Source organism: Haliotis rubra, unplaced genomic scaffold (genome assembly GCF_003918875.1).
Source record: "Haliotis rubra isolate DU_JTF1 unplaced genomic scaffold, ASM391887v1 Scf1622, whole genome shotgun sequence".
Taxonomy (NCBI): domain Eukaryota; kingdom Metazoa; phylum Mollusca; class Gastropoda; order Lepetellida; family Haliotidae; genus Haliotis; species Haliotis rubra.
Window position 1 is genome coordinate 72,981 of NW_025765584.1, and position 12,331 is coordinate 85,311.

A 12,331-nucleotide genomic window follows, 5' to 3' on the forward strand; every position below is an offset into this window, starting at 1 on the left:
AAGTAGATACCAGTAGACCAGTAGTGCAGGCTCGAACCACCTCCCCGTAATGTTGTCTGCGAAGTCATCTGGGTTGGAAGATTCTGCCCTGGACGTCATACGTTGATGAGGGTCGCTGCCTGCAACAGCTTCATAGATGTCGGCGATGAGGTGGCATTCACAGACGCTAACAGGTTATCAGATGACTGCTGACGTAACTGTATATCAGATGAACACCTTGCGGGGTTCACACACCTCATGGATGACTGCCTCAAGGCCAGAAAACTGCTGACAGGAAGGTTCAGGCACCCTGACAATCAAGTCAATGATCTGCAAGGTGTAGACTGCCTGGACCATGTACTATGTACAATCGTCTACTTCAGCACCAGGCATCAGGTCGTCTACTTCAGCACCAATCATCAGGGTGTCTACTTCAGCATCAGACAACAGGCTGACCGCAATCACCGTAGAGTAGTAGTGGGACCTCATAGATCTCGCTGATCTGCAAAGTGTAGACTGCCTGGACCATGTACTATGTACAATCGACTGTTTCAGCACCAAGCATCACGTCATCTACTTCAGCACTGAGGCATCAGGGCCTCCTTTCACAAAGCACTAAGGTGATCGTAAGTCACTAAGGTAACCTTAGTGCAGTGTTAAAGAATAGGAGTTAAGGTTAACCTTAGTAAAGGTTGCTTCGTGAAAAGGGCCCCAGTCGTCTACTTCAGCACCAGACATCAGGCCAGACTGTAGAGTAGTAGAGGCACCTGCGCTGATCTAGCAGACTGCGACGATCTGGACGAAAATCTCGATGAAGAGGGCTTCTGCACAGAGGTAGACGACTTCTGCTTCTATACTGCTTCACTAAGATGGACAATCAAGTCAAGGATCTGCAATGTATAGACTGCCTGGACCATGTACTATGTACAATCGTCTACTTCAGCACCAGGCATCAGGTCGTCTACTTCAGCACCAATCATCAGGGTGTCTACTTCAGCATCAGACTGCTTCTCTAAGATGGAACCTGGAACAAAGACACTTATCTCCGTAGAGACAGGAGACACCACGGGAAGTGATTCCAACGACAACCCAGCGACAACACCTCTGCATCAGTGTAAATGAAAGAGTCTTCTTCAGCATGATGACTCTCCTTCATCGCCAGACCCGGATGTCTGCGCTGACAGCTGATGAGGCGGCGATGGACTGGTCTGCGCTGACACTCAGACTCGAACGGGATGTAAACATCTCACCGTCTGCAACGCTGCCATTGGATGTCATATGCTTCTCCAGGTCTAGTCTCTTCTCCATGGCCTGGAGCACCCGCCAAGTGATGACATCATCGAAGTCGTCTGAGTTGAAGGCCTTTGCGTTGGTCGACGGACGCTGCTGCGGGATGAGTGCCATGGACTCGTCTGCAGACATCGGTGCCGGGATAGCGTTCTCAAACCAGGCATTAGGAAGTCACTCAAAGATTGCTGCGTAGAGGGATGCAGCGATGACCTCGGAAAACTTCGATGAGTGCGACGATCAAGAAGACTGCCTGGACTGCCACGCTGATGAGGACGTCCAATGCTTCTTATGCTCAGATGAAGTCTCTGCAGAGGTTGACTTCCTCTTACTTCAGGTATCTGAAGAAACTTCCTTCAGACCGGGAGACGTCGACTGCTATGACATACAGGAAGGAAGGTACAGATACAGGAAGGCTGTCAGTAGCCGTAGACTGCCACAACTCACAACACCAGAGACTGCACCACCTTCCTCAACGCAGATTAGCTGGACCTGACAACAGGTTGTGTGATTTCTAAGTATCAAATTTTCCACTCACATGTAAAAATTTACAAGTCACTAATGTCAAATCAACCACAATATGAAGACATAAGTTTCTAAACATGTGATTATATACAATAATCAAACATCAAAATAGTAATCAAACCCTGAACCAGTCATAGAAGAACCCCAAGGGCATGAATCAAGTACTGAGACAAGATGAAGGCAATGTTTACATTGTAATATGTAAACAAACAATCACCTGGAATTAATTTGACATAATATGTATAATTTTTTGCAACAAATATGATAAATAGTATTGCAACAAACACATTCAAAGCAGCATTTGAATTAATAAGAATTGAGTAATAAGCCGCGAAGGGACCCTGTAGCTTGGGCGATTGAGGAGACAGTGAGGATAATTAGGCATGCGCGGGTCACGTGGGTGCCTTTTGGCGCCAAAAGGGAGGTAACTCAAGGTTGAGTGATTGTACGTTCACTTTCTACTTAACCGTTCGGAAGAGAGGAATGACTAAGCGAAAAAAGCATGAGTCAGGATAAGGAAAATATATGAGTTTACTTTTAGTACAATTTAGGATGTATTATGTGGGTGAAGTTAGGCTTGTATTTCTTATTTCAGGTTGATGTTATCGTGAACACTACGTCAAGCAGCCTCGATTTAAGTAAAGGAGCAGTTTCCACGTCAATACTCAAGACCGGTGGTGACGCTATCCAAATGGAGTGTTCTACCAAGTATCCAGATGGAATAAAGTCAGGGCAGATTGCCATCACTGGGGCAGGCAGTCTCATATGCCAGAGTATATTTCATACCTGCTTACCGAGCTGGCCACGTGATCAAAATGGTGAAATGGTAACTGAAAACATGTTTGAATGGACCCATGTCTTCTTTTCAAATTAATAATTATCATTGAACCGCCCTCTGCAGAAAATAATCAAATCTAATCATCTAAATGATTGCAGGTTGCCAGTCACTTGTAGATGCTTACTCTGTTTCCATATTTTGTTGACTGCCGACGTGTATATATGAATATCAAAGTCTTTTCAGCACAATCTCTAGTTTGGCTGGGGACAGCTCGATATTGCTAGATATAGGAGTATACAAGGCCAGCTTTTATTAATGAGATAGCTTATTTTTGTCCCCCCTGCATGTAATGCGGGCTTCGTTTCCGGAGCATTACTCAAAAGCATTCAATATTTTTCAACAAGACTTGGTAGATATATCAAACAGAACCTTAAGTGGTGCCTTTTGCTATTGCTAGATCTTTTGCATTTTTATTTTTCCCAGTTTCCATCGAAACGATTTGGACTTAGTCCCAAAAGGGAGGGGTGGGCTTCATTTCCAGAGCACAACTCGAAAACCGTTCAATATTTTTCAACATATCTTGGTAGATATATCAAACAGAACCTTAAGTGGTGCCTCTTGCTATTTCCAGATTTTTGGCATTTGGATTTTTCCTGGTTTCCATGGAAACAAATCAACTTTAGTCCCAAAAGGGAGGGGTGGGCTTCGTTTCAAAAACTTCTTAATATCTTTCAGTAAAACTTGGCAGATATGTGAGGCAGATCTTGAAGTGGTGCCTTTTGCTATTTGCAGATTTTTGTCATTTATGTTGCACTTAGTGTAAAATCAACCTGGACTTTAAGTAACTGTCAGATGATTTGTTCTTTCAAAGATGTGGGGGCCGGGGGGATATGTCATCTTCTGATGACTCTTGTTATCAATGAGGTCAACAAGCAAAATATTTTGGTCTTCTTTTTCAGATTTTGCAAACATTGGTTGCAAAATGTCTTAAGAAAGCTTCTGACAAGCAATACAGATCCATTGCTTTCCCTGCACTTGGTACGGGTAACCTTGGATACCCACGAGATGTGGTGGCCAAAACCATGATGGAAACAATGGAACAGTTCGGACAGGACAACCCCACGACATCCCTCCAGGAAGTGAAGATTGTTGTGTACCATAAGGACACTGCTACAATAAAGGTACTTCATGCATGAAGCATGTACACTTAAATCTTGGTTTGTTGTGTTGATTAATCTGTAAACTTCTGTCTATTTTTGTAAATGTGCCTTGATACAATCTGTCACCTTGCATAAAAATGTTGCTCATCTTGGGCAAGTGTATACTCACGTCTGCTCTTCTCTTCATGCCTGTGTAATAATAGGAGTATTTTTTTCTCTAACATGGCAGTGCTTTGATTTTTCTTAATTAGAGATGTTTGTTTCTTTAGAGTTTATATGGTATGGATGTCCCACCAACATTTCTGTTCAGTTTTATGTACATATCAGAATCACCCAACATGCATGACATGCACTTTGCTTGCTGATACTCATCCTGGATTTGCAATTTTCACCCCAGAAGAAATTGATGATTTGTCTCGCCCAGTGCCATCATACATAGTTTAAGCAATGTTGTGTGTCATCCATACTGATGTTAAATAAATTAGGAATTTTGTTGAGTTTTCTTATTGATAAGAACACTGTTCCAGTTCTGTGTATGTACAGCTAGAACCAACTGCCATTAAAGTATGGTTGTAATATTTTGTAAAGTCATTTTTAAGGAATATGTGCAAGATGTATGTGGTTTAGGTTATATTATTGTATATTTCTGTAAACAAACCGGTCATACTGTCCACTGTAGCACAACTCCTAATGTCTCTTGTACATTTCAGGCATTTGACTACCAGAAGGGGAAAGACACTGGTGGTGCTGGTGTGCCCTCACAACACAGAGGTCATAGGAGGAGCAGACAGTTTGGGGATAAACCACAGGGAGCATCTGCAACAGATGACAGTGACTGGCAGTACATCTCTAAATCAGATCTGACTCTAGTTTACCAGCTGGGCAAGGTTCAGCTGACACTCAAGCAAGGTGATTTGTTGAAGGAGAAGGCGGATTGTATTGTCAACAGCACCAACTCGGACCTCAACCTGACTGTGGGTAAGTTGAGAAGATATTTTAGTCAATTCAGCCTTTTAAGATATTTTATGTGTTTGTGTTCAATATTTGTCCTCAGTAGTGTGTTTCAGGATCCCAGATGCCCCTATCCTGTGTAGAAACCTTCCCATTATATACTACCCATCAAGGTTTAGACTCATAAGTGTAAATGTAGGCACTTACTTCAGTCAACTGTTCTAAACTAGATTTTGCCAAATATTCCATACTGTTTACACATGAAATGATGTATTATGAAACAAATTTGTAACGTTGAAGAGATTATTGTCATGAGTGTTCTGACATTTTATGGAATCTGTGTACCAGAGGATTATTGACAATCATGTTTACCTGTATGCTAGAAGCGCATTCACCCATAATTTTTGAGTTTATTATTATTAGGAAAATCACTGTGAGTGAGTATGGTGATATTGTATGAAATCAGTAATTTGTAGCTGAGATATGTATCTTTCTATTTCCCAGAGATATGACTTCATGTAACATATATTATTTTGTAGATACTGTTTAAACAGGTGTTCTGAAACATAAGAAATCTGAATATTATTATGATTACTGAGCTTTAAGTTGTATACACTGTTTGTGTATCATGGGTTTTATAGTGTTATAAATGTATGCCAGAGGTGTAAACTAGTACAGATTTGCTTGGTGGCACTTTCATTTGAAACTAGTAACACAATATGCTATGTATTTTTTAGAACTGTAGAAACTTCCTTTATTTGCTTAGTGGTTTGCATCATTAGACATTATTGATTGCAAATTATCTCCCCTTATAAACTAGCTTTTAGGCAACTTGCGATGCGCTCACAGAGCACATGTCAGTTAGAGTAACATACAACGGTCACAGAGAGAGAGAGAGAGTACATTTTGCCCAACTTTTCATTCGCACTAACGAAATAAAGAAGTTGTTATCCGTAAAAACTTGCTCCATATTGTACGTCTCAACTTCTAAAAATGCCACTCAAACAAGCAACTTTTCTTTGTGGAGAAATCACTCTTCAGGTAGGAAATTATTCATTATGCAAAAGAATGTTCACAAAATATTTTAATGACTACTATTTTATTAATAATAGCAACTTGTGGAGTATTGCATTTATCTTTTCAAATATCTTCACATGCACGCTTTGGAAGATTCCATTTTATTTTGAAGATGATATTGCGTAGGCAGTTTGCTGTATGTAAGCAGTGTTTGTAATGGAAAGGACTGTTTAATACTTTACAGGTTTATTCACGGTTCTTTAAATAATTACTTTGTACACAAAATTCTGTGTTTTGACGATAGTTTCCGGATTTGAGTAACTTTTGGAAGAGTCCATTTATATATTAGGGTATATGCCTTATCAGTTGTTATTTAGGCACATTGAAGTAATTTATCATTACGTTTATGTTATAATACTTATCTGCTCATATCATTTCGAGCATAGCTGGTCTGAAGTATATTATTATCCCCCGGGGTATTAAAATGGACTCCCTCCGTGCGTCCGTCCATCCGTCCGTCCTTCAGTGCACATTTGTCTTTTCCGGAGCAGAACTCTAAAACCGTTCAATATTTCTTCACCAAACTTGGCACATAGATTGGTCTGGTGGTGTACTGGTGCCTTTTTGTAGTTTTGGAAATCTGAATAAAATATTTTTGGCGTTTCCATGGCAACAAGTTTGACTTAGCCTGAAATTAGTGGTAGTGCTCTTTTCCGGAGCAGAACTCTAAAACCGTTCGCTATTTCTTCACCAAACTTGACACATAGATAGATCTGGTGGTGTACTGGTGCCTTTTGGTAGTTTTGGATTTCTGAATAAAATATTTTTGGCATTTCCATGGCAACAAGTTCGACTTAGACTGAAATTAGTGGTAGTGCTCTTTTCCGGAGCTGAACTCTAAAACCGTTCACTATTTCTTCACCAAACTTGGCACATAGATTGGTCTAGTGGTGTACTGGTGCCTTTTGGTAGTTTTGGATTTCTGAATGAAATGTTTTTGGCGTTTCCATGGCAAAAAGTTTGACTTAGCCTTAAATTGGTGGTAGTGCTCTTTTCTGGAGCAAAACTCTAAAACCGTTCACTATTTCTTCACCAAACTTGGCACATAGATAGATCTGGTGGTGTACTGGTGCCTTTTGGTAGTTTTGGAATTCTGAATAAATTATTTTTGGCTTTTATTTTTAACAAGTTTGACTTAGCCTTAAATTGGTGGTAGTGCTAAATTCCGGAGCTGAACTCTAAAACCGTTCACTATGTCTTTACCAAACTTGGCACATAGATTGGTCTGGTGGTGTACTGGTGTCTTTTTGGTAGTTTTGGAATTCTGAATAAAATATTTTTGGCATTTCCATGGCAACAAGTTTGACTAAAACAGAAATTAGTGGTAGTGCACTTTTCCGGAGCAGAACTCTAAAACTGTTCGATGTTTCTTCACCAAACTTGGCACATAGATTGATCTGGTGGTGTACTGGTGCCTTTTGGTAGTTTTGGATTTCTGAATAAAATATTTTTTGGTATTTCCATGGCAACAAGTTTGACTTAGCCTTAAATTGGTGGTAGTGCTCCTTTCTGGAGCAGAACTTTAAAAACCTTTCAATACTCTCCTTCCACTTTTCTATATACACACCTAAATATTTGACATAATCATAACTCGTAGACATAATCATGAAGAGTATTTTGCCATTGCGGTGGATATTGATGACTTTATCTTCTTGTTTATATTATGTGGAGAGTATTGTTCCCACGTGGGAGAGTCCAATATTGAATTTGAGATTTAGTATAAATCTTGGGTTTCAGAGATGTTTACATTTGATGTATTCAAAGGTGCATATGTATTTACTATGAAAACATGGTAGTATGTATTTATTTTCTGCATTTCATTCTTGCAGAATATACCTTGATCTACATTAAACGGATATTGGGAAGACTCCACATTTAGTCATTGTTCATTCAAAACAATGAGTTCAATAAATGAAGAAATTCAGTGAAAATTGGCCAATTCTTAACAAAACTTTACGCCAAACCGCAGCTGTTCACATGCATTATATGTGCACATGCTTTTCAGCAATTTGATGCATGATCCTCGTGCAATTTGTCTGCATAAAGTTTGCATTTTGGTCCCCCAAGTTAGTGGAGCAATTCATATTCGATGTAATCATATATATATTCATGACATAGTGAGGGCTTTAAGTGAGTCTGAACTGATGTCTTTCCAGTTGAATGCACGGAAATTGATACATTATTGGCGTATTTTAGAGATTGTCATAAACATATTTTTCACCAATCTCTGTTGGAGGCAAAGATGTATTTTTCAAAGTGAACTTAATGAAACATTGTCCGCACAATGAAAGTCTATCTTTCATTTTCTCTCTAACCCAACTGAAGGAATGATCAAATCATAACTGCATTTGATCATGCAAATTTGAGATATGAATGTTAGTTTGTTTTCAGGAGTGAAGATAAAAGAACACTTGTGAAAATTCTCAAACAATTTAAGGCTCTTCTGCTCAAACACCACAAGGACTGGAATCTGAAACATTGATATCATATATAGTTAATAAATAGGGTTTAGATTTGTGCCAATACCACAAAATAGTTTTCTTAACAAATTTGTGAAATATTAGAAGAGATTTAGAATGTTCTCAGAGAACATAAGGTCTCAGAGAAACTTTAAGAGGATTTGTATTGCCCTTTTTAGTGTGCATCTGAATGGAAAGCAGAAAATGATCTTATCTATGTTAAACAGTTTGTATATTTATTATCTAGGTGCAGTGTCCCAGTCTATCCTGAGAAAAGGTGGACAACAACTTACAGATGAACTGGGACTCAAGAGTATGTATTCACATAATTATCCTTAGTGAAAATGTGACTTGGATCCCAGAAGGATATTGTATTGTTATCTGGGATCTCACCTAGATGTATTACCCATACAGGATCTCTCTTTGATCAGTTGAGACTTCTGGGGAGTGACCGATACTTCAATACCAGAGTGGTTAAATTCAAAATATGTTCAACTTTGGATTATAGTTCTCAGTAAGGTACAGATTCTAATACGTTTTAGGTTCAGCCCTGCCTGGGATATCAACTTACACTCTCAGTCTGGAGCATCTCGGAATCAGTGTCAGTGTCAGTGATCGAACATGTTTTATGAATTTGGTTGGGTGTGCTAAACCGAAAACCAGACTTCTAGCAACATGACGGGAATGTGTGAAATATACCTACCCACAGTAAAGTGTCATTGACAATTGCTGACATAGAATTGCATTATTTTTTCTATACATTACCCATAAATCCCTATCTTCCCCCAGACGTAACATAACTATTGCAAACACAATGAATAATGTCATTCAATATGTTATATTAAGACTTTTATATTTGAAAGACAACAAAATATATCTTTGATTGCAATATCAGTATTTCCACCTGTATGTGTTTCACTCTTGGTTTGCCTGACATAAACGAGAGAGGGGTATAACCTGCCAGATCTTAGGGGATGTAGTATCACTGGAGTTGGATCCTGACCAAACCATAAACTCAGTGGGATTCCACCTCCAGCTCAGTCACATCCCACTAGAAACAGGGTGGGATGCTAAATCCTTGTGGGATTCCCAGTCAGATTGACGCTGGGGATATCTTGAACTCAATTCATTAGTGACTGTCAGTGAAACAAATAAATCAGAATTTAGAAAGATTTTTTATGCTGCTCTGTAAAAACTTGTTGCTAAAAACAAATCACATAAGACTAAACAGATAATTTATTATCCCCCACAACGCATTTTGAGGGGGTTATTTAAATGGACTCTGTTCGTGGATCCGTTCGTCCGTGCATCCGTGACATTTGTCTTTTCCGGAGCAGAACTTTAAAACCGTTCAGTGTTTCTTCACCAAACTCGGCACATGCATACATTGTCAACATGACTCAGAGACCTTTCCTTCCAGGATCACACGCGAATCACTGTAACAAATCTTACCATGGCTGAGAGCTTTAAAGGGAGGGACGTAGTCTCAGTTTGCTACAAATCTATTCTGAGGCGTTATCTGCCCATGAAACAATCCCCAGGTACATTTGAAATGTTCAGCAGACGTGGCCTGTAAAAGAAGTAATTAGCTCACCTGGCTGCAGTTTTCCAATGCATGTTAGTTTCTGTTGGTACTTGGAATTAACATTGACAAAACAGATTTTTTTTTTAGAGCATGAAATGAAAAAGCAGATTTTTTTTTTAGAGCATGAAATGAAAAAGCAAGGAATTGTCACAACTACTGCCGGAGGTCTCCAAGCTAACTACATCATCCACGTCTCTGGAGATCACTTCACTCAAGACTGGAAGAAAGGGATCACAAAATGTCTTGAAGAAGCTGGAACTCTACCAAACGTATCATCTATAGCATTCCCAGCCCTTGGAACAGGTATGGTCAGATGAAGCAGATGAAGACAAGGAGTGGATTTCAATCTGAAGTATTTCCTCCGTATATACAAACAAACATATACAAACAACATTGTATTGATTAAATTATTCAATACACCACTTATATATGATCACCGCAGATAGCGTGCTATTGTATATATTCAGTACTGCTCTGTTACAACTCTGTTGTGACTGATGTTTTCTGTGGTACATCAAAGTGTGGTACAATTTCCAAACTGCATATCAATATACATGGAGAATGTTGTAAATGAGGTTTATGTTTTGAACAGGTCAAGGTAATAGGACTCCTGAAGAGATGGCCACTTGTCTGATTGCAGCAGTGAATGACTACCAGAGCTCCCATCCAAAACATGGAATGATAACAGACATTCGAATGGTCATCTTCCAGAAGGACATGCTGGACCCGTTTACTGCAGGAGTGATTAAGGCTCTAACTTCCAAAAAGAAAGGATACTTCAGAAAAGCCCTTGGTAATCATACACTTTCTGCAACAGTAATTCTGCAACCCATTGATGACTTAGGGCAGTATGTGTCCCCATCACCCAAATAATTGTTGTAAAATTGGGGACTGGTTGCCTCCCTTGATGTTTTATGCTAGATTTGTTCAAAAGTCATCTGCGATATTGGTATGCTGTGTGCCAGTGTACAGTAAAGCCTTAGCTCTAACATCACTTTGTACAATGGCACCCTGGCTGTAAGACTAAACTGGCTGGTTTGTCAGGCTCTTGTATATCATCATGGCTTGATGTTGTGCGTTGGACATTGCTTAAAATATCAGGCTCGTCACGATATGGCTGAGATATTGCCGATGTGATGTTAAATATTAACTCACTCACTCACTAAAGTCCAAAAACAAAGGATACTTAAGGAAAGCCCTTGGTAATTATACAATCTTTGCAAAAGTAATTCTGCAACCCATTGATGACTGAAACCAGTACGTGACCCACTCACCCAAATAATTGTTGTAAGATTGGGGACCATGGCCTCCCTTGATGTTTTATGCTAGTTTGGTCTATAGTCATCTGTGATATTGGTATGCTGTGTGCCAGTGTACAGTAAAGCCTTAGCTCTAAAATCACTTTGTACAATGACGCCCTGGCTGTAAGAATAAAATGGCTGGTTTGTCAGGCTCTTGTATGTCATCATGTCTTGATGTTGTGCGTCGAACATTGTTTTGATATCAGTGACAGGATTCTACACTCAGTTATTATCATATGGCAGGAATATTGTTGAGTACTGGATTCTAAAACAAACTTGCACAAACCTTTTACTATTCAGGATTTTCATTCTTTTTCCTTATCCTGCCTCAGGATCTTTTGCTTATCTCCCTCTTCTATGCAAATGCTAGTGGAACACTTGAATCCCTTGTAGTTCCCTTGAAGAGGACGTAAAAGTTCACTCACCCACGAGTTGCCTCCCTTTTCCTACCAAAATAGTCATGTGGCTTGTCAAGCGGATGGTTGGGCAAGCAGTGGAGTCCAGTATATGGCACCATATGCGTTTCCATGGTTACAAGTTGGACTTAGATTGAAATTGGTGGTAGTACTCTTTTCTGGAACAGAACTGTAAAACTGTTCAATGTTTCTTCACCAAACTTGGCACATGGACAGATCTGGAGGTCTACTGGTGCCTTTTGGTAGTTTTGGATTTCTGAATAAAATATTTTTTTGTGTTTCCATGGTAACAAGTTGGACTTGGACTGAAATTGGTAGTAGTGCTATATTCCGGAGCAGAAGTCTAAAACCATGCAATATTTCTTCACCAAACTTGGCACATAGATAGACCTGGTGGTCTACTAGTGCCTTTTGGTAGTCTTGGATTTCTGAATAAAATATTTTGGTGTTTCCATGGCGACAAGTTGGACTAAGACTGAAATTGGTGGTAGTGCTCTTTTCCGGAGCAGAGCTTAAAAACTGTTGACTGGTTCATCACCAAATTTCATGCATAGGTAGGCCTAGTGGTGAACTGTAGCCTTTTGCTAGTTTTGGATTTCTGAATAAAATGGTGTTTTTTTTGTGTTTCCATGGTTAAAAGTTTTGGCCTCAACTGAATTTGGTGGTAGTGCTCCTTCCTGGAGCAGAACTTTGAAACCTTTCAGTACTCTCCTTCCACTTTGCTATATGCACACCAAAACATTTGACATAATCATAACTCGTAGACATATTCATGAAGAATATTTTGCCATTGCGGGGATATTGAATATTTGC

The 12,331-nt window shown here is 39.5% G+C and overlaps 1 protein-coding gene across 5 annotated transcripts in view; it reads left to right on the plus strand.

The window, feature by feature from the left end:
• The window catches only part of LOC124271690 (protein mono-ADP-ribosyltransferase PARP14-like), an 85,710-nt gene that overhangs the window by 51,545 nt on the left and 21,834 nt on the right, over positions 1-12,331 (plus strand). For 4 of the 5 annotated variants that reach the window (XM_046706846.1, XM_046706847.1, XM_046706848.1 and 1 more), the window contains 6 exons: positions 2,387-2,617; positions 3,529-3,750; positions 4,440-4,707; positions 8,464-8,529; positions 9,922-10,104; positions 10,394-10,594. The exons of the other annotated variant lie outside the window; for it this stretch is intronic. In XM_046706846.1, the coding sequence (XP_046562802.1) occupies positions 2,387-2,617; positions 3,529-3,750; positions 4,440-4,707; positions 8,464-8,529; positions 9,922-10,104; positions 10,394-10,594 (1,171 nt within the window). The remainder of the gene's footprint in view (positions 1-2,386; positions 2,618-3,528; positions 3,751-4,439; positions 4,708-8,463; positions 8,530-9,921; positions 10,105-10,393; positions 10,595-12,331) is intronic. 5 annotated transcript variants of the gene reach the window in all.